Genomic DNA, 24,501 nt, shown 5'->3' on the forward strand with positions numbered 1-24,501 from the left:
GATGGGTGCATGAGGAAAGAGTGCGCTGTCAAGAGTAAGGGAGAATGCACACCTGTGGTGAGTGTTACAAAGGATGTAACGGATGCATGCACGCCTGTGGTGAGTGTTACAGAGGGTGTAACGGGAGAGAGTGCACAAGAGGATGCGCGAGAAAGGTGTGTAACGGACGGGTGCGTGAGGAAAGAGTGCGCTGTCGAGAGTAAGGGTGAATGCACGACCGAGAGTGGAGGTAAGAGTAGTAAGAGTGACACGGAGCGTGAGTTGGTTGTGGCAGGTGAGAGAGGATGTACACCTGGAATGAAAGGATGCGCACCTGGAATGGTAGAGCGCGTATGGGAATGCACACTGGAATTGGTAGTGAGGCACGTGATTGGCTGTGCAAGTGAGAGCACACCTGTGGTTGTCACAGAGGAGGTGACCGAGGAGGGGGCGCGAAGAGGTGTGTTGGTGAGGTGTGCGAACGACGAGTGTGTGCAAAGGTGTGCGGTGGTCAGGTGTGTGACAAAGTCGGTAAGCGGAATGAGTGTACCTGGGTGTGTCAGGGAAGGTGCAATGACCAAGAGCATGGAGACGGCTGGATGTATGAGCAAGGAACAAGCTGCGGGGTGTAAGCATGCAAGTGGAGCATTGACGGTAACCGGGTTAGCGGTTAGAGCGATGTATAGCCGAATCGGGCCCTCGGTGCGCGCCGGGCAGCTTCGCGTGCCGCGAGGACCAGCGGGGATCCGAACCACGGCGGTTTCGAAAGAACCGCCGTATGCGATCCACGCTGGGCCTCGCTCGGAACGGCCGCGTCCGTGCTCCACTAGGCGGAGTGGGCAGCCTGATAGGAAGGGTCGTCATGGCGACCCCTTTTTGTTGAGGCGTTCCGGCAGGTCGAGATCGGGCCATTGGATGGCTCCGTGCCGAGGTGGTGCGTGGGATCTCGGCCCGGGTAAACCTCCTTCCCTGCACCGAGTGCCGGACGCATCCAGCCGCCGGCACCAAGCAACCCGCATTCATTGCTCGGCTGTGCGAAGCCGGGCTGTAGAAGTGAATTGGCGCACCGAGAGGCTCTAGTGAGTAGACGTGATGATGAGGATAGTGTTTTGGCCCCGAAATTAGAAAAACAAAATTTGATGATTGGCAGAGTGAGGATTGGCAGACGATTGGCAGATGATTGGCAAATTTTTGAATTGTTGAATTTGGACAAGCAAAATTTATCGTGAAAGATACCCGATATGATGGGATGGCAACTCTGCCATCTCTCACATCGGGGGCAAAAGAGCACTAGTTATGGGGTTTGGCAGTGAAAACTAGCCCGGGAGGGTTAGGATATAGTGTGTAGGGACCTAAAAGATGACCTTAGGTAACGTTAAGATTAGGTAGTGACAATGATACCTGTAGTGAGGACGCAGGTAGATTAGAGTGGATGATAATGACGTGGTATGTGCTTAGTTTAAAGGGAAGACGGGGAGCACTAAGTTAGCAGGGCAACAGGTAGTTCAGATGATGCCGTGTGTATGGTTAAAAGGTGTGATTGCACAGGTGTGCAACTGAACAGGTGTATGGAGCAGTGAATGAGTGAGTGATAGTGATGTGTATTGTGCTGACCAAATGGTCCAGGAAGGAAGGAGGGTGCAGGTGGCACCAGGTGTGATTGCACAGGTGTGCAACAACAGGTGTATGGAGAATGGTTGTGTGAAATACATGGAGTGTGGAATACATGGAGTATGGGAATGGATGGTCGTGGAGTGAGTATGATGGAAACTGTGGAGTGGAGTGGATGGTGCGGAGGTGTGAATGGGGGAAGAGTGGACCCCCATCACGAATACCCGGGGAGGGTAGTTTAAGTGTTAGGTAGAGGGTACAGGTAAATTGTGGTTGGATATTGGCATCTGTGGTGCGGATAGTTGCACAGGAGTGCAGTGGATGGGTGCATTAGTGTTGTGGAAATGGCTGGGCGTGTAGCCTGTTAGTGTGTGTAGTTGGTTGAGCACTCCACCACTGTGAGGATGTCGGCCAGGTGAGGCCGCAGGTGGGCTCTGGGAGCCGGTAGAGTTGTTGTGGATGGGGCCCGAGGATCCGGAGGACGGACCCGGGTAGCCCAGTGCCAGAGGGCACCGAGGGGTGACAGAGCCAGGAGGGGCCTTCCCCAGGTAGATAGGTTAGGTCAAGGAGCTGGGTAAGCTCGGGTGGCAACTACAGTGGTGGAGGTGTGCAGGTGGGTAGACCTGCTGGGAGAGCTACACGACCCAGCCCGGAAATTGTGCAAGGGCACCGGCAGATGAATCGGGGGAGTGAGACCCCAAATTGAGAAGCACCACAGTTTGGTCAATGGGAATTGGTTTTTAGAACCCATAGTGTAAGTTGGCCAATGGATTGGCAGGGAAAGACCCCGGGTAGTGCAAAGTGTGTTAATGTCATTTAGAAAGTAGTTAGGATGAAAATCTCCTCGCACCATCTACATCCACTCACCTGAGATGACGTACCTCCACACCATGCCAGGTTGTTTTTATTTTTTTTATGATGCAAATGTTTGAAATGTGAGACGCATCATGACGTGGGTGTGACATTGTGCTTTGTGTTCCATCTCTCCCTCCTTATGAGGATTGATGATGAATTGGGTGATGGGAAATTTTGGTTAGAGGGATTGTGGAGACGAATTTGGTGTAGGAGAAATATGGGGAAGACGTGACATTAGCGACGGATTTGTAAATGTGTAGATTGTTGTAAATATGGGGTAAGGGCAAGGGTAGAGTAGGTGACAGGGGGGGGTGACGTACGGTAGGGACGAGCTTTCTCACTTCGCTCTCCGTAAGCACTTCGCCTTGCATTGCCTTGTTTGATGTGTACCCTTGTGACCTTACCCCTCGCTCATCTGTCTTTTCCCCCTTTTGTCTCCAACATGAGGACCTGTGCGCCACTGGGCGCCAAGGGGAGCGTGCGTGAGTCCGCCATTGTGCGCCCGGAACTCCCAGAACCAGCTGTCTGCATCGATGCACCACATTATGGACCACATGTCAGTGGCTGAGCACCACTTATGGACCCCATGGGTTGGGGCATGGCCCCTCTGCTGGAACCGGCCATGAAGGCCCGAGATCTTGCTGGCGGACCTTGGCCACAGGGCACCGATGCCCCCCACAGGTGAACCACACTAGTCGGCCCTGTGGGCCATAAATAAATAAAAATGGACACGTTGGGTGCATTTTAATTCCACCAATAGGCCGCCAGTAAGAAAATGAAAGAAAGACAACACCTGGAAGATAGTAATAGCCAGCAGAGGGAGCCGAAGAGCAAGAGACCACCTGCAGGGTTAGGGGTTGTCGGTTTACTTTATTCATGAACAGTGATGACTGTGCACCGATTGGTGCTTGAGGGTGTATTGGTGCATTTTTGGGTGCTTTCATGGTGCATTGATGCAGAGCAGACTGTCTCCCCCCCCCCCCCCCCCCCCAGAAAGAACAATCACAGGTCCTGGGTTAGTTTTGTAAATAAAAGCAGAGCCATTGTAAATAATGCCCCCCCACCGTCAATGTATAGTTTGAAGACCATTCCGCAATTCGGTTAGCTGTGGGCGTGAGTCTGTTAGGTAGGGTGCAATGGAGCAGCAGGACATATTTATTTATGTTTTAAAACGGTCGCACCCAGGGTCAGGTTAAATGTAGAGGGAACTACACCTACGTGCCACAATAAAAGTAAAAGTAATAGGCCCGGGACATGCCTAAGAGGAGGAGGGTGCAGTGTTGCGGATATGAGAATGGTTTTTTTGTTTTTGTTGTTGTCGTGTAAATTGTTGTTAGAATATCGCCCTCCTTGCTCCAGTGTTGTATAAAGGTCAAAGGGCGTTCCCGTAGTTAGTTCCATAAAGCATACATGAAGGACACCATAATATCCCTGTTCAGTAGTTTATTTCCTTCTGTGTATTAGGTTAAGGCTTTGTCTTCCATTAAGATGACACTCCATTGCACCAAGTGAAATAAGATAGATCCCCTTTCATTCCCATTCCCAAAACCTCCATTTCCAACTGCGTCATTGCCAAGCCTCAATTGCCAGCTACATCCCCTCCAAGCCTCCATTGCCAACTGCACTGGGCAGTTTGCCAGGTTTGCTACAGCAGTGGGTTGTTGATTTCGCCCCAAAACCACCATTAAGCATGTGCTCAGCTCGGGGAAGAAGGGCGTGCCCGCCCATCGTCATCAAGGGTGGAGTCAGAGGGCCTGTGCCCACCAATCAGGGCCGAAGCGAGCTCACCGAGGGGCGTGTCCTGAAGGCCGGCGGCTTGATCGCCTGAGGTGCTATAAAAGCACGCGCGCAAGAGCAAAGAGAAGTGGTTGGACTAAGCAAGGGAGTTGTTGAGTTGTTGAGTGTGTGGTTGGACCAAGCAAGAGAGAAGTGTGTGGTTGGACCAAAAGGGAGACGTGAAAAGAGACGTGGTTGGACCAAGCGAGAGACGTGCAAAGAAAGGCGCGTCAGAACGTTGGTTGGTGGTTGGACTAAGCAAGGGAGTTGTTGAGTTGTTGAGTTGTGTGGTTGGACTGAGCAGGAGTTGAGTACGAGAAGAGTTGAGTTGAGTTGAGCTGAGAAGAGTTGAGTAAGGGATCCCGGAAAGAGCAGCTCCAGCCACCGCAAGTTCAGCCACAGCAGCTTCAGCCACAGCAGCAGCAGCCACAGCAGCTTCAGCCACAGCAGCTTCGGGGCCTTGATGGCAGTTTCGAACGGGGCCGCGAAGGAACGGCGGCTGCTAAACGCGCCGATCGAGAAAGGGGCAGTGGCTGCTAATCCCCGACCCGACCGTGCTGCGGGTCCAGCTGAACCTTCCTCCCCCTCCAGCCATCCACCTCCTGCCATTCCTATCATCATTCCCCGCGTGAGTCTGTCTTTGTTTGTTCTGTCCCTGGGTAATAATTAAGACTGTAGGTAAGCTAATAATTGCACTGTGTCTCTGATTCTTCTGTATATTATTTTATTATCCTTCCTTCTCCTTGGTTACTTTGAGCGTGTAAATAGTAGGAATAAATTTAGTAGTATTTCCAACCTTTTTGTCTTCTTCTTCTTCTTCACATCCGTGTCGCCTTTGTCTTTTCCCTATTGAATACCTGTGGCACGATCCGGCCAACGTTCGGGAATCGGGTTAGTCGGGGTAACTGTTAGGGCCGTGGGGCCATCCGCTCGGCAAACCAACATCTTATCCGCGATCCGTAACAATATATATATATATATATATATATATATATATATATATATATATATATATATATATATATATATATATATATATATATATATACAGTGCAACGTTGACTTACGAGTGCCCCAACTTACGAGTTTTTCGAGATACGAGCCGTCGCTCGGGCAGTTTATTGCTTTGAGATGCGAGCCGAGATCTGAGTTACGAGCTTTCGCCACCCGGTCACGTGGTTATCTTGCCGTGCAAGTACAGTATCTCTGTCGTATAGCACTGCATTTTTGTTTTCGCATGTTGGTTATTTTGAGTTTACGCCACCAGGTGGGTTCCGGTCACGTGGTTATCTTGCCGTGCAAGTACAGTATCTCTGTCGTATAGCGCTGCATTTTTGTTTTCGCATGTTGGTTATTTTGAGTTTACGCCACCAGGTGGGTTCCGGTCACGTGGTTATCTTGCCGTGCAAGTACAGTATCTCTGTCGTATAGCGCTGCATTTTTGTTTTCGCATGTTGGTTATTTTGAGTTTACGCCACCAGGTGGGTTCTGGTCACGTGGTTATCTTGCCGTGCAAGTACAGTATCTGTCGTATAGCGCTGCATTTTTGTTTTCGCATGTTGGTTATTTTGAGTTTACGCCGCCAGGTGGGTTCCGGTCATGTGGTTATCTTGCCGTGCAAGTACAGTATCTCTGCCGTATAGCGCTGCATTTTTGTTTTCGCATTTTGGTTATTTTGGAAAATTTCATGTTCATGTCGAACATTTCATGTTCATGTTCATGTTTTCATGTTCATGCCATGCCAGGCCACAACTTGTTCAGAGTGCCGGCGATAGCTCGCCTTCTCTTTGTGGAAAACACGGTGAGATCCTTTACATCCAACAACTAATGGGACGCAAACGGGGCGCCCAGTTTAGCGGTACACACATTGATGAATCACCCTGCCTGTGATTCACCCATGACAGGTTATAGCTGGGTCGGGATTCAAACCCAGGCTGGACAGTTTAGACTTTAGAGTCAAGTGTGCGTACCTCCAGTCCAGGCCATCCTGCCAACTTGTATGCTGCATACAGGTGAAATATAAAGCGCGAGATATTTTTATATATACTGTATATTTAAAAAAAAATTGGTGTGGTTTTTGGCGGGCTGGAATGGATTAATAGCATTTCAATGCATTTTAATGGGGAAATTTGATTTGAGAAACGAGCAATTTGAGTTACGAGCTCGGTCACAGAACGAATTAAACTCGTAAGTCAAGGTTCCACTGTATATATATATATATATATATATATATATATATATATATATATATATATATATATATATATATATAGATATAGATATATATAGGAGTGTCCAAGGATGCAGCGACGTGCTGACTGGATCAGCACGTTGCTGCAGGCTTGGACGATTCCTCAGCACCATATTGACACACACCACCGTGTGTGCTATGGAATGAGGTGGTTTTACAGTGGCCGGAGTGCAAATCCTACCACCAACCTCCTTGAGAGAGGACCCAGTACCCTGTTACTCATTTTGCTGACCTCGGAAAGATGACAGGCTGAGTCAACCCCACCTGGTCTTAATTCAACAGCTGAACGGCATTCAAACTCAAGACCTTAGGATCCCAAGCCCGCTGCTCTAACCATTAGGCCAACACCAGCTATGTGCAAAGTAGCAAATATTTAAAAACTTCAGATATTCTGCTGCTGCAAAGTTTGAACCCAGAACCTCCATCATGCCAAGGTAATGACATAAATGGTGCATTCGCCATAAAGTCCTGCAAAAGTATGCAACAAATGAAGATGGCCACTCACGTACTGTTAGAACCTCCAAATTGGCAAGCTGTCCAAGGCCATCGGGCATGCCTATTAGGCCTCGCAGTCTCAAAGTCTCTCGGCCAGTCGTATCATGCCGTATGGCATCACGTAGGCACTCCACCGACCATTCCTGGTTTAACTGCAGTCGCCTGAGTCGACCCTCACAGGACCCCGACAGGAATACGGCAAAACGACGAGCAAACAGGGGGTCATAATGATCCGAGAGGTGCAGCATGAAAGCAAAGTCATTTCGCACATCTGGAATATCATGGGTATTCGTTTCTCGACGAACCTGCAGTCAAAACAGACATATAGAATGAGGATGTAGACAAAGAATATTGTCGCGTTCCCGGGGTGAACACTCCTGGGGACGGATTAGCCGAACGAGCTTAACACTCCGAGGCGTTCAATTCAACTATTGCGGAGTTAATACGCGCGGGGGAATGGGGCAGTGAAGGGTAGCGAAGCTCTTGCCTTCACGGACCCCACTGGACGTCTTCGAACCTGGATAATCAACTCAAACCCGACACGGAATTATAATGCAAAAATACCGGCTTTATTGAAAGAAATGCCGGTAAGAAAAGAATGCACGGTAAAACTAATATCCTAAACAGAGCGTCCCCGCACAGATTCGTATACAACACAAGGGGATGATAAAAGAACGAAAGTAAAATTGTGAATTGTGAATTGTTTGAAAAAATTGCAAAAATGTCAAATTCAGAGATTGTGAATTTGACATTCATTATTATTTACTTTTAAAATTGTTTTTAATGATCAGGAATAGGAACAACATACAGGAACAGGAACAGCATACAGGAACCGACATTAATTTATATATTAGCAAGGTAGCGGTTACGAGGGAATATGATATAGATGTTTAAGATAATGAAGCGTTTCGACAAAATAAGTGTGGAAAGGTTTTCCAGCAGAACCGACTGATAGAACTAGGGGGCCATAGCCTGAGAGTGAAGAAGAGGACAGTTAGGCCAGGGTCTTTTACTCAGAGGGTAGTCAATGCATGGAATGGTCTCCCTGGAAAGGTAGTGGCAGCAAGAACAGTTGATAAGTTTAAATTGGAATTAGATAGGTCTCTAGAAGCATTGGGAAGTGGGGTACAGGGATGTAGGCAGAAATTCACAAGCATGGTGGGCTCCTCCTGCAGCAAACTTCCTTCCATCTGAGGGTAAAAGTTGTATGTAGAGTTGTGTTTTTGGAATTATACATCCACTAGTGTGCCAGTTTTGGTGTGATATAAGCAGACAGTACTCAGAGAAAGATATGTTGTGTCCAAAATAAAGGAAAATTCATAGTTCATGAATATTGCAAATCGATGGTGAAATCGCCCAACATCAGTGCCTGACCTCACTAATGCTCTTGTGGCTGAATGGAAGCAAATCCCTGCAGCAATGTTCCAACATCTAGTGGAAAGCCTTCTCAGAAGAGTGGAGGCTGTTATAGCAGCAAAGGGGGGGGGGGGGGGGGACCAACTCCATATTTATGACAATGAATTTGGAATGAGATGTGTGATGTTCGGGTGTCCACATACTTTTGGTCATGTCGTGTATATTTGTCATGTTGTGTGCTGAGCCGACCTGCGGGTCGGTCGAGATTGCATCACTTATTTACAAACACTGTTTTCATTTGCATTGTGGTTTCATGGAAACTTTTGACTATTTCCAAACTGAAAGGGTTAGGGTTAGGGTTAGTATACACAGTATGAATATTGCAAATCAATGTATATTGCATCACTTATTTACAAACACTGTTTTCATTTGCATTGTGGTTTCATGGAAACTTTTGACTATTTCCAAACTGAAAGGGACAACGAAAATGAACACTGACCTGTTCAAAGGAGTACCGTGTTAGTTTGCACCGGATAAGCCACACAAGCGCGTAGAAGCAGAGGAATCCATAAATGACGAGTAGGCACATGTAGGCTGCAGCTAGTTTCCCAAGCAGCGATCCGAGTCCGTGATGGCACACGAAGTTCTCATAGCCAAGGAGGGCAAGTGCTTCAGCAGCGTGACATGATGGTGGGCTTCCGAGTGACGCAGCTCCAACTAAGTGCCCAGCTGTGAATAGTGCTGCAAGGAATGCACGTAACGCTGTCTGGCGCACGTAAAGACGTCGCAATGATGAACCCCGCTCCACATGCTGTCTGAATTGACGTACCTGCCCAACAGGATTTTGGAAGACAGATTAATAACACGACAAGGGGTCAATTTATTGAAGGGTGGAAAAGTAATTGAGTTGGGATTTTGTGATGACCAGGGGCATTTTGGAAATTGTGTATAAAAAGAGGAAGGTTAAAGCGCGGCGTTACGCGCGCTGCTTGTGAGCAAGGAGGAAGCGGACAAGCGGTAACATATAAACGTCTTTATTGTAAGACTACACTGTAACACTGTACTGTCCCGGGCTGGGCGCCCGGTGTATATCATGAGGCCACGCCTACCCCTGGTGCGTGGCCACCGCCCACTTGGTGCGCGGAATGATGTCACCACGCCAGTGGGCTTTTGTGTCCGCCACACGCGCCCCCCCAGAATTCCCGCGCACCTGGAGGGCCAGTTTGCGGGGCAGACGAATGACCCGGCCGAAGCGCCCCCTGGCGATCGGCGGCGTCCGGGGTGCAGGGATGCCAGGTGGGATGCCCCTGGCTGCCCCTGGGATGGGTGCAGGACCGGGGGGCGGCGTGGCGGCGGGGCTGGGCGGTGCCGGGGGTCCGCCCGCAGGAGGGCGGCCCCGACGTGGGGGTCGGGCCACTGGCGGTGGATGGTCCACATCGAGGTGGGCCGGCTTGAGGCGGTCTACCGAAACGCGGTCAGGAGTACCGCCGATGTCCAGGGTGAAGTGCTTCGCCCCGGTCTCCAGCACGCGGAAAGGCCCGTCGTACGGGGGCCGCAGTGGTGTCCGATGGGCATCGTGGCGGACGAAGACGTACTCCGCCGTGCGAAGCTCCGGGGCGACGTGCGTCGGTGGGTGCCCGTGGCATGCCGTTGGCACCGGGGCGAACCTCTGGGCGGTCTCTTGTAGAGCGGAGCGCTGCTGTGCCGCGGACCATGGTGCCGTGGAGTCGGGGAGGAACTCGCCCGGCACCCGCAGCGGTTGCCCGAAGACCAATTCCGCCGCGGATGCGCGCAGGTCCTCCTTGGGCGCCGTCCGGAGGCCCAGCAGGACCCAGGGGAGCCTGTCGACCCAGCCGCCGTCGCGGAGGGTGGCCCGGAGCGCGGCCTTCAATGAGCGGTGAAATCGCTCACACAGGCCGTTAGCCTGGGGATGGTAGGCCGTGGTTCGGTGCAGCCGGACCCCGAGCCCCTGCGCAACCGCCCCCCAGAGCTCCGAGGTGAACTGGGGGCCGCGGTCGGATGAGATGTCTGAGGGGGCGCCGAACCGGGCGACCCAGGTGGCGATGAAAGCCTGCGCGACATCGGCCGCCGTTGTCGACGCCAAGGGCACGGCCTCCGGCCACCGGGTGGTGCGGTCCACCATGGTGAGGACGTAGGTGAAACCCCGCGAGGGGGGCAGAGGTCCCACCAGGTCCACGTGGACGTGGTCAAACCGGCGTTCCGGCACCGTGAACGGGGCCAACGGGGCCTGGGTGTGCCGGTGCACCTTGGCGCGCTGGCACGCGAGGCACGTCCTGGCCCAGCCGCGGACGGCCTTCCGGAGGCCATGCCAGACGAACTTGTCGGCGATCAGCCTTTGGGAGGCCCTCGCGCCCGGGTGGGACAGGCCGTGGATGGCGTCAAACACCTGGCGCTGCCAGCCCGCGGGCACGATGGGGCGAGGACGCCCGAGGGAGACGTCGCACAAGAGGGCCGCGCCCGCGCCGTCAAACGGCACCTCGGTGACGCGGAGGCCCGTGACGGCGGTCCGCAAGGCCTGGACGTCGGGGTCAGCGGCCTGGTCCGCTGCCATCCGGGCATAGTCGATGCCGAGGTGGACTGCGTGGGCGACGGCCCGGGAAAGGCAATCCGCCACCGGGTTGTCCTTCCCCGCGACGTGCTGGATGTCCGTCGTGTACTCGGACACGGCCGAGAGGTGACGCTGCTGCCGGGCCGACCACGGCTCGGTGACTTTGCCCATCGCAAAGATCAGCGGCTTGTGGTCGACGAAGGCAGTGAACGCCCGGCCCTCGAGCAGATGGCGGAAGTGCCTGACCGCCAAGTGAAGTCCGAGCAAGTCGCGGTCGAAGGTACTGTAACGGCGTTCGGGCGGGCGAAGCTGCCGGCTAAAGAACGCCAGCGGTTGCCAAGCTCCACGCACCCATTGCTCATGCACTGCGCCCACCGCGTAGTCCGAGGCATCGGTGGTGAGGGCGATCGGTGCATCGGGCGCCGGGTGCGCGAGCATGGTGGCGTTAGCCAAGGCGAGCTTCGCGCCCATGAACGCCGTGTCCATCTGCTCGGTCCAGGTAACGTCGCCTTTGCCCGGCTTACCTCGGAGAGCTTCGTGCAGGGGGCGCAGGAGCTGGGCGATACGGGGCAGGAACCGATGGTAAAAGTTCACCATGCCCAGGAACTCCTGCAGCCCTCTGATCGTGCGGGGGCGCGGAAACCCCTTCACCGCCTCCACCTTGGCCGGTAGGGGGACGGCTCCGTGCCTGGTGAAACGGTGCCCCAGAAAATCGATTGTGGCGGCGCCGAACCGGCACTTTGCGGGGTTCACAATCAGGCCATGCTGGCCCAGGCGTTCGAAGAGCGTGCGGAGGTGGCGTAGGTGCTCTTTGCGGGACGCGCTGGCGACGAGGATATCGTCCAGGTAAACGTAGACAAAATCCAAGTCGCGCAGGACGCTGTCCATCAGTCGCTGGAACGCCTGAGCCGCATTCTTCAGACCGAAGGGCATGCGCAAAAACTCGAAGAGTCCGAATGGCGTGATGACCGCCGTCTTCGGGACGTCCTCCGGCCTGACGGGGACCTGATGGTAGCCGCGTATGAGGTCCACCTTCGAGAAGAAGGACCTGCCCGCCAAACGGGCGGAAAAGTCCTGAATGTGGGGGACGGGGTAGCGGTCGGGAGTCGTGGCGTCATTGAGACGGCGATAGTCCCCGCACGGTCGCCATCCCCCGCCGGGCTTCGGCACGATGTGCAGCGGCGACGCCCAAGCGCTCTCTGAGCGCCGAACGATGCCGAGTCGCTCCAGGGTAGCGAACTCCGCTTTTGCCACCGCCAGCTTCGTCGGCTCGAGGCGGCGTGCCCGGGCGTAGACCGGTGGCCCGACGGTGGGGATGTGATGGGCCACCCCGTGCTTGACGGCCCCCGCCGAGAAGGTGGGCCGCGTGAGGGCCGGGAAGCCGGCGAGGAGGCGGGTGAATGCGTCCGCTGCCGGAAGCGTACAGACCAACGTGGCCGGAACCGAATCGTTCGGCAAGCCGCTTGGCAAGCCGCTCGTTGAGCTGGGCAACGCACAAGCAAGCGAGCTGAACGTCTCGGCCTGGACAAGCCGTCTGCGCTTGACGTCGACCAGGAGCCCATTAGCGCACAGGAAGTCCGCGCCAAGCAGTGCCATGGGCACGTCGGCGGTGACGAACGTCCATCGGAAAACCTGCCCTCCAAACCGCAGAGAGAGGCAGCGTTTTCCGTACGTACGGATGGGCGTCCCGTTCGCGGCAAGCAGTGCGGGGCCCCCACCCGCGGCGTGCTTGTCTGACGTGCCGGCGGGAATGACACTCACCTGCGCTCCCGTGTCGCACAGGTAACGGCGCCTGGAGAAGGTGTCCGTTATGAACAGCAGGCTGTTCGAATGGCCGGCGCTCATCGCCACTATTGAGCGCCAGCCCGGGCGTTTCCCGACCCGTTGAAGGAGCACGGCGGATGACACCGCCGAGCTTCGTGGCCGAACTTGGCATGGAACCAGCACCAGGTGGTGGAGCTGGAGGAGCGCGGCTGGCTCCGCCAGGCCGGTGGAGTTGGCGGGTTTCCCCGCGGTGGCGGTTTTCGCCGCGGCGGTGGGCGGGGCGTGGCGGCGTTCACGAGGTGCGTATCAGCATGCTGCTGAACATCAGCGTGCTGTAGAAGCTGATGCTGTGGAACATGCTGCTGAACATCAGCGTCGAGGGCCGTGACGGCCACGCCGACGCTCGCCCGCATGTCCGAAGCGGCGAAGTACCTGTCCGCCTCGGCCGCCAATGCTCGGGGTTCCGTTAGCTCGGTCCCGGCCAACGCGAGGCGGACCTGCGCTGGAAGTTGGCGCCGGAAAAGCGCCCGGAATAGCGAACCGGGGGCTTCGTCGCCCAACAGTGACAGCATATGGTCCATTCGGACCGACGGGCGCGTCTCACCGAGCTCGGGGAGATCCAGGAGGCGGTCGGCCCGTGCGTCGTCCGTAAGGCCGAACGTGGCTAGGAGTAGCCGCTTGAGTGCCTCGTACTTGTGGCCGTTCGGTGGGTGGCGAAGGACGGACACAACTCGAGCGGCCGTGCCGGGCCCGAGGGAGGCGACGACGTGGCAATAGCGCGTGTCATCGCCGGTGAGGCGCCGAAGCTGAAATTGGGCTTCGGCCTGGACGAACCAGACTTCGGCCTGAGCCTCCCAAAATTCCGGAAGTTTGACGAAGTCGGTCATGGCGATGGCATCGCGTGTGGAAGGATCGCTCCAGCAGATCCAACGTCGAGGGTCACCAGTAAAGCGCGGCGTTACGCGCGCTGCTTGTGAGCAAGGAGGAAGCGGACAAGCGGTAACATATAAACGTCTTTATTGTAAGACTACACTGTAACACTGTACTGTCCCGGGCTGGGCGCCCGGTGTATATCATGAGGCCACGCCTACCCCTGGTGCGTGGCCACCGCCCACTTGGTGCGCGGAATGATGTCACCACGCCAGTGGGCTTTTGTGTCCGCCACAAGGTCATGGATTATAATTAGACCCTGTTGGACTTAGTCCGAAACGGGAGCTTATGGATTGGGTCTCGTCCATGCTTCAGTGTGTCCTTCCGCAACCATATCTCTCAACCTTGTATGGAACAATTTGGTTCATACTTGGCACAAAGACAATACATGATGGTATACATAAGCACATCATTTTGTTTCGTGATGCGATCAAACATGACCTCTCGTTGGAGATATGCATCTCCAACGAGATACGTTGTAAAAAATCTGATGTTAAACATATCCTCAACCATTTCTCAGACATGCATTTACCGACCTTGTTTAAACTTGGCACATAGATAATGAATGATGGCTTACATAAGCATGTCATTTTTTTCGAGATCAAGTCCAAGATGGCCGACTGGCGGACATTTTGTTACTTAAACGTGTCCTCAAATATTTTTAGCCGCGTCGCAGATGCTCGTCATAGAGTGCCCTCTGCTGTTGTTGTTGTTGTTGTTGTTGGTCTTCTTCTTCTTCTTCTTGTTCTTACAGAGAAGACAAAACCTCAAAGCTCCACCCATTCTGGGAACCATAGCTCCACCCATTTTGGGAGAGGCTTCATATAAACAAATATCCACCATTTTATTAACTCGCATAGCTTTGAGGCCTGTTTTGTAGGCCCGTGGTGTCTTCCTCTCTCACAGTTTTATTTCAAATCAAATTCGATATATCATTTCATTTTTCACAGTCGCTAACATAGTTTTAGACTCGGTTGAAAAAAAACGGGAAGAAAATCCGATGAAAGTTGCCCTTTATAGAACGAAATGAATTCTCAAAGGCCTGTAACTTCAAGTCCATTGAGATTTTTTTTTTTAAATCGCGGCATGGTCAGTCATACACCGCCCGAAATAACAGACGGGAAAATGCCGAGATATATTTAAAATTCGTCCATTTGATAACAATCGTCACGATGAAATATTTAATTTATACGTCGTCACAATAATGTGGAGAGAGGAGCATAGCTTCGTTCACGTGTCGCCACACACGGGAAATTGCCGAGATATATTTTCACTTTGCACAAAAATAACATCAAGTAATCGAATCAATAGGAATGTCCTATGCCTATAACATCGACGTTATAGGCACAGCTGCATCTAGGCATTGTGTAACATCGACGCGGCTTTTGTTTTAATTAAAACTTTTTGTACTTGTTTGAACATGCATGGACCGATTTTGTTGAAACATGGAAAAAACACAGCACATGATGACATACACCTGCGCCTCACGTTATTTTTCGATGTGATCAAAGATGGCCGACTAGTAGACTGGCGGCCATTTTAGTTGTAAAAAAAAAAACGATATTGAACACGTCCTCAACTATTTCTTGGACATGCATTTACCGATCATATTGAAACTTGGCACACTGATAAGGAATGACGGCTTAGATATGCTTCCATTTTTTTCGAGATCAGATCCAAGATGGCCGACTGGTGGCCATTTTGTTACTTAAACGTGTCCCCAACCATTTCCCGACATGCATGGTCCGCTTTTGTTCCAGCTTGGCACAAAGACAATACACGAGAGTATACATACGCAGAAGAACTTGTTTTGTAATCTGACTAAAGATGGTTGACTAGGGGCCTTTAGCTCCGTACAGCCAAATTACTAAAACCACGGGGGCCATGCCATTTAATGTCTTTTTGTCCTTGTTTAAAATGGAAATTTAAAAACATTGGTAAAGTAGTGTTCGGCAAAATATGGGCCTTGTGGTGAGGGTACTTTGTATTGCCATCTTTGAGATTGAAATCTAGCGAAGGCAACAGTATTAATTAAGGATTGGGATTGTAAGCTTCAGGTATTCGAGCTCATTCCAGGAAACATATAACATTTTGCAATCACACATTGTCAATAACAACATGGTTGGTTCACTGATCTTCTTCTTCCCATGTTGTCTGCATTGCATGGTGGTGGGTAGAAACATTTGCTGGGAGTACAGCTTTGCTGCTTATGCAGTGGCTCCTGTAGATTATAGCAGCAATTTGGCTCTTGTTCAGGAATGGTATGAGTAGGCGAGCTGTCGAAGAATGGAGGTGATCAGCTGCAACTCACGAAATACACTGTGGGATCTTTAACGTCCACCAACTAATACACCGGCAGATGGGACGCCCAGTTTAACGTCCATCTGAGGGAAAGCACATACAGTGGTGAATCACCCTTCCTGTGAAACACCGGTTTGACCATTTGTATGGGAGCAGAGATTCAAACCCTGGCTAGACAGCTTAGAGGTGAGGCTGCGTCCCTCTAACCTAGGCTTTCCTGCCAGCCCTGGTTTACTGATGATATTCTGGGAGAGAGTAATTCATCTGTCTCACTCGGTCTCAGGTGTGTGTGTGTGTGTGTGTGTGTGTGTGTGTGTGTGTGTGTGTGTGTGTGTGTGTGTGTGTGTGTGTGTGTGTGTGTGTGTCACCTGCCTGCTGGACTCGGGGGGTCTTTTGAGTCCTCTCGGTCTTTTGGGTTGTCAGGGACTTTTGGGTCTACCTACTAAATAATTTGGGTCTTTTGGGTCCTCGGGGACTTTTGGGTCTACTGGATAATTTGGGTCCTCCAGGACTTTTAGGTATTTTGGGTCCTCGGGGACCTTTTGTTCTTCTGGGTCGTTTGCGTCCTCAGGGACTTTTGGGTCTACCTACTAAATAATTTGGGTCTTCTGGGTCTTTGGGGTATTTTGTGTCCTCTGGTCCCTCTGGGTCCTTGGTGACTTTTGGGTCTTTTGTGTCCTCGGGGACTTTTTGGTCCTCTGTGTCTTTAGGGGTCTTTGTGGTCTTAAGGATCTTAGGCCTCTTAAAGGGTCTTCAAAGGTCGAAGGGGTCTCAGCAGTCTAAAGAGTTAAAAGGAACATTTCAATTGTAAGTAAGTAATTAATGTACGTACGCAATTAATAGACACAAAAGGTATGCCTCACACACACGCACGCACACACAACTCGTCCATTTCTAGTAGATGGATGGCCAGGGTGCTGGTGGTAGCAGCTCACCTACTCTTCGTGAGGGACACTGTGGGTTCTTTACCATCCACCACCTAGTGCCGGCAGACGGGATTCCCGTTTAAAGTCCATTCGCAAGGGCACAAACATTTATGAATCACCCTGCCTGTGTAACCCCCTGGTGTTGGCTTAGCGGTTAGGGTGCCGGCTTGGGATCCTAGGATCCTGGGTTCGAATCCCGGTCGATCGCTGAATTAACGCCAGGGGGGTTGACTCAGCCTGTCATCCTTCCGAGGTCGACAAATTGAGTACCAGTTCACTGGTAATTCCCTGTGTCGGAAGAGGCGACCAACAGGGTTGGCGGCAGGAAGGGCATCCGGCCATAAAACATTGCTTCAAAAAGGGGACCAAGGTGCCTTTAAAAGGCCAACCCCTGCTCTGTGGGGAAAATGACTGCAAAATGACTGGGTCCAGAGTCCAAAAAAAAATGTCTGCGGGGAAAAGTAACCCCAGGATGACTGGGTCCAGAGGGGGAAAAGTAACCCCAGGATGACTGGGTCCAGAGTCAAACCCTGGCTAAGACAGCTTAGAGGCGAGTGTGCGTACGTCTAGGCCAATCTGCCAGCCCTTTCTGATGTCAGGATGAGCTATTAAACACGAGCAGTTAAAGACGGCCTGAGATGTTTGATGATACAAAGGCAACTAGTATTCAATCAATCGTCAGTTATCTTCATGTGTGTGGATCTCTTCCATACAGCACATGCATACTCTGTTGAATGAAAAACTATCGTCTCGCTGATAGATGTTCGTGTCGATCTTCATCGGCAGACATGTAGAACAATGGATGAAATGAACAAGGCGTTAATTGAGATGCGCTATCTGCCTTGGGAGGCAACGTGAAGCTCACATTTCAGGCGTTACCCCTTCATTGGAGCAAAAATCTCCGATGAAGGGTTAACACCCGTGCTGTTTTCGCTTTGACTCCCACTACGAGTTTTCAAGATTGTTTACCATTACGGACACGCACTTTACCCTTAATCTTTCCAATATGCACTTTATATGTCAGCCTGCGGGTCGGTCGAGAGTCACTCCCAGACAAGTTGGATTGGAGCAGTGCTTCAGTTGTTTCCCATTTCACGTGACCTTAAGTTGGGCTTCAGCCTCTGGATTATTCAAGTGGAAAACATAGACTTTTTTTTTGTATACAAGATCGAGGCTCGTGGAAGAGCTAACATTGATCAATAAAAAAGACAAACTGACACATAAAACATATGATAAAGGGAGTGGGAGACAAGATAGAGAGCAGGGACATCGGGAGATCTGTGGGAGGGAGAGGGCTTGGGGGGAGGAGGCATGGGGGGGGGGGGAGGTAAAAAAAACAAAGCACATGGACACTGCTCGGACTTCCAGGAAAGAAGTCGGTATTTCAAAAAAGTGGATCTGGGGTGAATCAACAGGGGTAGAAAATATCAAGGTTTTGGATGGGGGAAGATAAGAGATGGTGGTGAACAGCTGTTTTAAAGACCTGGAGGGAGGAGTGGGATTGAGGAGAGTGAGGGAGTTTGTTCCAGAGGCGGGAGAAAAGAGGAATGAAGGAGTGAAGGTGAGCAGAGAGTCTTGATTTTGGCAGTTTAACCATGAGGGTTGCAGGCAGTGGAAGAGTGGAGTTTTGTTTTGATTGGGTCAGTCCAATACGTTTCTCCTTACAATACGAGGTCAAGCCATCTCGAGTCCTCATTATGGTGAAACTGTTTATCCTGAGCCGTCAAATATAGGTCATCAGCGCAAATGGAGATAATTTGCCTGGGTGGATTGGTTGGTCCTTTTTTTGTAGATGTTGATTAGCATTGGTGCTTGCACACTGCCTTGTCGAAGACCATTAATCTGGTGAAGCCAGCAGCTGCAATTTCCGCACCATTACACCTAGAATCGTTGATTCCCCAACCGAGTGCGTACAAGCTGCAGTACATGAGGTCTTCGATTATGATGAGAACCTTGACAAGAAGTCACTGATGGTTGACAAGGTTATATGCGGCCAACCAATCGACAAACATGGCTCGTTTCACCAAAGATTTTTCAAAGCTATATCCTCTACCTATTGCGCTAAATGGAGCATGACCTTGAAGGATGGAAGCCACCTTGCTTGTTGATCAGGTATTGTTCAGTTTATAGAGTGAGGTGTATAAGACGTTCAAATAATTTGCATGTATGGCACAGCAGGAAAATTGATCTGAAGTTCTTTGGCTGATGCTGCATCCTTTACTAGTTTCAGGAGTGGCACTGATGACTGATATGATACTGATATATGGCACTGATATGAAATGATATGATAGACCTCCACATCAGACTGCATCCGATGCTCCCCCTCCCTCTTCCTTAACGGTATGGACCTCAAACATCCGGGGCCTTCGCTCAAACCTGATTGATCTCTCCCTACAGGTTGATTCTGACAAACCAGACTTGATCTGCTTAACAGAAACTTTCCTCCTTCAAGATGTCTCTGATTCCTTGGTATCTCTCCCAGGTTACTCCCTCCTCCGGTATGATAGACCTGAGCCTCGTCCTGGTAGTGGGGTTGCTATCTTTATCGAAAACTCTCTTCCTCACTCTCCTTGCACTGCCCTCTCTCCACCCCACCCCCAGGAGTACCTCTGGCTTCGACTTCCTCCTTTTGTTCATATGTGTTTTTTACCGTGTTGTTTGGGTTGTGTTGTTAGGGTTAGGATAGGTTGTTACCGTGTTGTTCGGGTGAGGATACATATTGGGTTTTCTGCTCGGCTTTTGCTGTTTGAATCTTACCCACAGTACACCAGTTGTATAACTGCAGTACTTCTTAAGTATGGCTTAAAACGGCTTCTTAAATCCAAGGTCGCCCAAATGTTTGTGTCATTCATGTGAGGATATGGTTGTTTGTCCTGAATTGGAGTGCGTCGGCCATTTCCAAGCATATGGTAAGTGACCTGGTGCACAGTGGTGTTATAGCTCCGATTCACCTTTCTTGGGTCATTGCGAATGTTCTGTAATGTGGTCCAGACCTTGTTGCTGTTTAGTATCAACTCCATCGATGCAATCAAGGATTTCTGGTGTTCTTCCGAGATTGCCAGTGGATTACCCCACCCATCGCAAAGGCATTGTTACAGATATGTCTTGGGGTTAATTGTATTTAGTGTATACTAGTTATTTCCATAGTACATGTTCAGTACAAGCATAGGCTGACAGGATAGCGTAGAGGTACAGGATGCACAATCACCTCTAGCTATTTAGCCTAGATTTGAATTTTGTTCCAGCTGTAAACTGTCATCCCGGTGTTTCAAAAACAGGGTGATTCATCATTGTGTGTGCCATCCCTCGGGTGTACATTAAACGGGTGTGCCATATGCCAGCATTCGATGGTGGACATTAAAGACCCCGTGGTGTCCTTGCGAAGAGTAGGTGAGCTATAGCCAGCACCAGGGCCAAATTACAAATTCTTGCCCCAACCAGCAGAGGGCATTGCATCAGCAGCACAGCTGCGCCCTCAGTCAATGATGCTACTCAGCAGCCTTATGCTGCATCTATCTATAATTCCAGTAATCTCTGTGTGTATGTGTGTGTGTATGTGTGTGTGTATGTGTGTGTGTCTGTGTGCCTGTGACCGCTGTTTCTCGACAACCACGGGTCCGATATACTTGAAACTTGCCAGGTATATTGCTGGGGACCCGAGGATGTGCCTGTTCAAGGTTTCATATTAATCGGAGAAGTAGTTACCGAGCTATGGCGATTTATTTACCAAACTCCGCAAGCCGTTCGCTTTGGCTTTGCGAATGGACCAAACCATTTCATGTAAATAGAGGGGGGGGATTGTCACCGTACTCGCAAGCCGTTCGCTTTGGCTTTGCGAATGGACCAAACCATTTCATGTAAATAGAGGGGGGGGGATTGTCACCGTACTCGCAAGTCGTGCGCTTTGGCTTTGCGAATGAACCAAACCATTTCATGTAAATAGAGGGGGGGGGGGATATAATTTTAGATATATATATAGTACGGGCATGCCCTAGTATGTATAAAGAACAAAGTGTCAGCATACGTAATAAGTGTATGACAGACAATCTCCCCTCCAAAAATGCTTGTGTCTACACACCCATATCCCCACCTTTGTGTTTTATGCGGTTTTCCACATTGTTTTCTGTTAAGTGTTTTCCTTAAATCGATCATGGTAGCGCAAGATTCCACATAGTGTGTTTGTGGCGCTGGGCAGCCAAGTGGACAGACACACCAAGAACAAGGTACATCCACATGGTTGGAATGCCATGGAGGACCACAAGGCTCCAGTAAGGTGGGGGAAAACCCTCCAGATAGTCAGCCAATGGGCACACAACGGGAGGTCTAAGCACTACCCTGGGGAGAAGTAATAAAAGGGAGCCACTTTACTGGATCGGCTCGCTTTAGTTCCTGGTGGGCTCTGCTTTGGTTCAGCATAAAAGCTCTCTTCAAGGTGTGAGCGCACAAGCCGCCTATCGAGCCGTATGCCTGGGAGTGTTCAGCACCAAGGCGATGCACAAGCAACATCGCTCACTCAAGAGGTTATTCCTACCTAATCCCTCTATGCTCTCCCCCCCACTGCTCCTCCGCCCCCCCCTCCCCCTTTCACCTTCTATCTCTCTCCCCTCTATCTCTCCCCCTTTCCCTCTCTCTCTCTCTACCTGTTATGTCACTCGTACAAATGAGCTAAGGGCAAAAATAAATAAGTGTGATGTTGAAACTCTGGACATGAGGGGTTGTTTTTACCCTCGCCAGAGGAGAAGGTATTGCATTTACGTCCGTTTGTTTGTCTGTCTATCTGTCTGTTTGTCCGCACAGAATAAATATGATTTTCTCTGCAACCGTTGGTCCGATTGACTGGAAAATTTCACCTTAGGTGCAACTCCACTTGTATAATTTTTTTATGATAATTATGACGTTATAGGTCACGTGGTTCGGCCGCCATCTTGGAAAAACCGAAACATTTTGCACCTCTAACTCCAAAAGGGCTGAATAGAAAAAAATTGAGACATGGTTCATTGTAAAGAACTCTCCATGGGGAATAAAATACGTTAATGATGTCATAGGTGCCTCCATTATGACGTCATAATTCGACAAGTACAAAACTTCATCCTATCAAGATGAAATTTCTGGAGCGTCATGTAGGCATAAATTTGTGGAGAAAAAAATAATGTTGACGTCATCGGTCACGTGGTTCGGCCGCCATCTTGGATAAACGGAAAATATTTGCACCTCCACAGTGCATTCAGAAAGTATTCAGACCCCTTCACTTTTTTCACATTTTGTTATGTTGCAGCCTTATGCTGAAATCCTTTAAATTCATTTTCTTCCCTCATCAATCTACACTCAATACCCCATAATGATGAAGAGAAAACAGGATTTTAGAAAGTTTTGCAAATTTATTAAAAAGAAAAAACTGAAATATCACATTTACATAAGTATTCAGACCCTTTGCTATGACACTTGAAATTTAGCTGAGGTGCCTCCCATTTCTCTTGATCATCTTTGAGATGTTTCTACACCTTGATTGGAGTCCACCTGTGGTAAATTCAATTGATTGGACATGGTTTGGAAAGGCACACACCTGTCTATACAAGGTCTCACAGCTGACAATGCATATCAGAGCAAAAACCATGCCATGAGGTCGAAGGAATTGCCTACAGAGCTCAGAGACAGGGTTGTGTCGAGGCACAGTTCTGGGGAAGCCTCCAAAAAAAATCTCTGCTGCATTGAAGGTTCCCAAGAGCACAGTGGCCTCCATAATTCTTAAATGGAAGAAGTTTGGAACAACCAGGACTCTTCCTAGAGCTGGCCGCCCGGCCAAACTGAGCAATCGGGGGAGAAGGGCCTTGGTAAGAGAGGTGACCAAGAACCCGATGGTCACTCTGGCTGAGCTCCAGAGATCCTGTGTGGAGATGGGAGAAACTTCCAGAAGGACAACCATCACTGCAACACTCCACCGATCTGGGCTATATGGCAGAGTGGCCAGATGGAAGCCTCTCCTCAGTGAAAGACACATGAAAGTCCGCTTGGAGATTAAATGGTCAGAATTTTGATGTTAACCTGCACCAACAAAGTGAAAAGTGGGGATAAGCATCTAGTTCACTTTGTCTGTCTGTCTGTGTATACAGACATCAGTTTATGATCGAGGAACAACTCTATTTCAATTGAATGCTATATTTTGAACGGAAATCGGAACAATAACCTGCAGTTTAGTACTACTTTGGCTCTGAATTTGGTAAATTGTTCGGAATCTCGCCTGATTGCGCAAGCGCAGAAAGGTGTGAGATAATTTATTTTAGTCTGTCTGCCTCCGACAGTCATACAATATTGAAAATCATTCAAATCAGAAAACGTACTGTTTTTATGCCTCCATCGACGAAGTCACCGGAGGCATTATGCTTTCAGTTTATCCGTTTGGCTGTCCGTCCGTCCGTCTGTCCGTCCGTCCGTGATAGGTTTTCTTCACCGTGATAACTTGAGAACGGCTATAGGGATCTTAGTCAAAACTGGTGCAGGTATGTATAATGAGGTAAAGATGAACTGATTGGATTTTGGGGTCACGAGGTCAAAAGCCAAAGGTCAGAGGTCATGTTAGGTAAAAATACTATTACCACGATAACTTGTGAACCAGTGATGGGATTCTGACCAAATTTGGTACAATTACATAGAATGATGTAAAGAACTGATTATAATGATGAACTGATTATATTTTGGGGTCAAGAGGTCAAAGGCTAAAGTCTGTAATAGGTCTATAACTGGAGAACGGCTGAAATGATATCATTCAAACTTGGTACAGGTATGTATAATGATGTAAAGATTAACTGATTCGATTTTGGGGTCAAGAGGTCAAAGGTCAAAGTCTGTAATAGGTCTATAACTGCAGAATGGCTAAAGGGATCTAATTAAAACTTGGTACAGGTATGTATAATGATGTAAACATGAACTGATTAAATTTTGGGGTTAAGAGGTAAAAGGTCAGAGGTCATGTCAGGTAAAAATGTGATAACTTGAGAAAAGCTGAATAGATTTAAATCAAATTTGGTAGAAATATTATAATGATGTAATAATGTGGGTGGAGGCATATAGGTAAACGTCGTGACGTCGATGAGTGTCGTTCTAGTTAAGGATGTCATAAAAGACACAATTAACAGGCATGAAGAACAAATGTAACGTGTTAGATAAGGTGGTGTAAAAGATGATGCATCAATGGCGGTAAACCTTTGAATTTTTTATTTTTCTAAAACTCCTAAAATCATTATTTTATTTCAATTGAATTCTATATTTGAACACATTAGAACACAAATCGTCTTTTTGGCACTTTCAAATCCATGCTGCTTAGCAGTATTTGAGTAAAATATAATGGCATTTTACATCATCACGACCAATCAAATTTGCCGTTAGCAGACCCACCCCATGTCCTTTTTCTCAATACTCTGTGGGGTAATGTGTTCTATGAACTCTCTAGTTTTCCTCTGTTTTTACTGTTTCGACAAATATGGTATTTCCATAGTGCTCATGAGGCCTCTCTGCTCATGAATTCTCAGTATGGAAATTCCTCGTATTTTGAAGTTGGCCGTGGTACGATCCACAGTGTATCTTTTACATGCAATGGACATTGCACTGATGTTTCATGAAGGGACTAGTAATGAGGTCTTTTTTAGCTACGCTACCCCTTGATGTTCAAACAAATGAGTGTCTTTGCAAGC

General features: G+C 49.7%; 1 protein-coding gene across 1 annotated transcript in view; it reads right to left on the minus strand.

Annotated features, from left to right (window-relative positions):
* Positions 1 to 24,501, minus strand: part of LOC137436360 (volume-regulated anion channel subunit LRRC8C-like) — a 124,790-nt gene that overhangs the window by 32,437 nt on the left and 67,852 nt on the right. Inside the window, exons 6-7 of the mRNA XM_068130107.2 lie at positions 8,823 to 9,152; positions 6,982 to 7,272 (exon numbers count right to left, since the gene is read on the minus strand). Coding sequence (XP_067986208.1) covers positions 6,982 to 7,272; positions 8,823 to 9,152 — 621 coding nt within the window. The remainder of the gene's footprint in view (positions 1 to 6,981; positions 7,273 to 8,822; positions 9,153 to 24,501) is intronic.

This window comes from Myxine glutinosa, chromosome 1 (assembly GCF_964187855.1).
Source record: "Myxine glutinosa chromosome 1, kmMyxGlut1.1, whole genome shotgun sequence".
NCBI lineage: Eukaryota > Metazoa > Chordata > Myxini > Myxiniformes > Myxinidae > Myxine > Myxine glutinosa.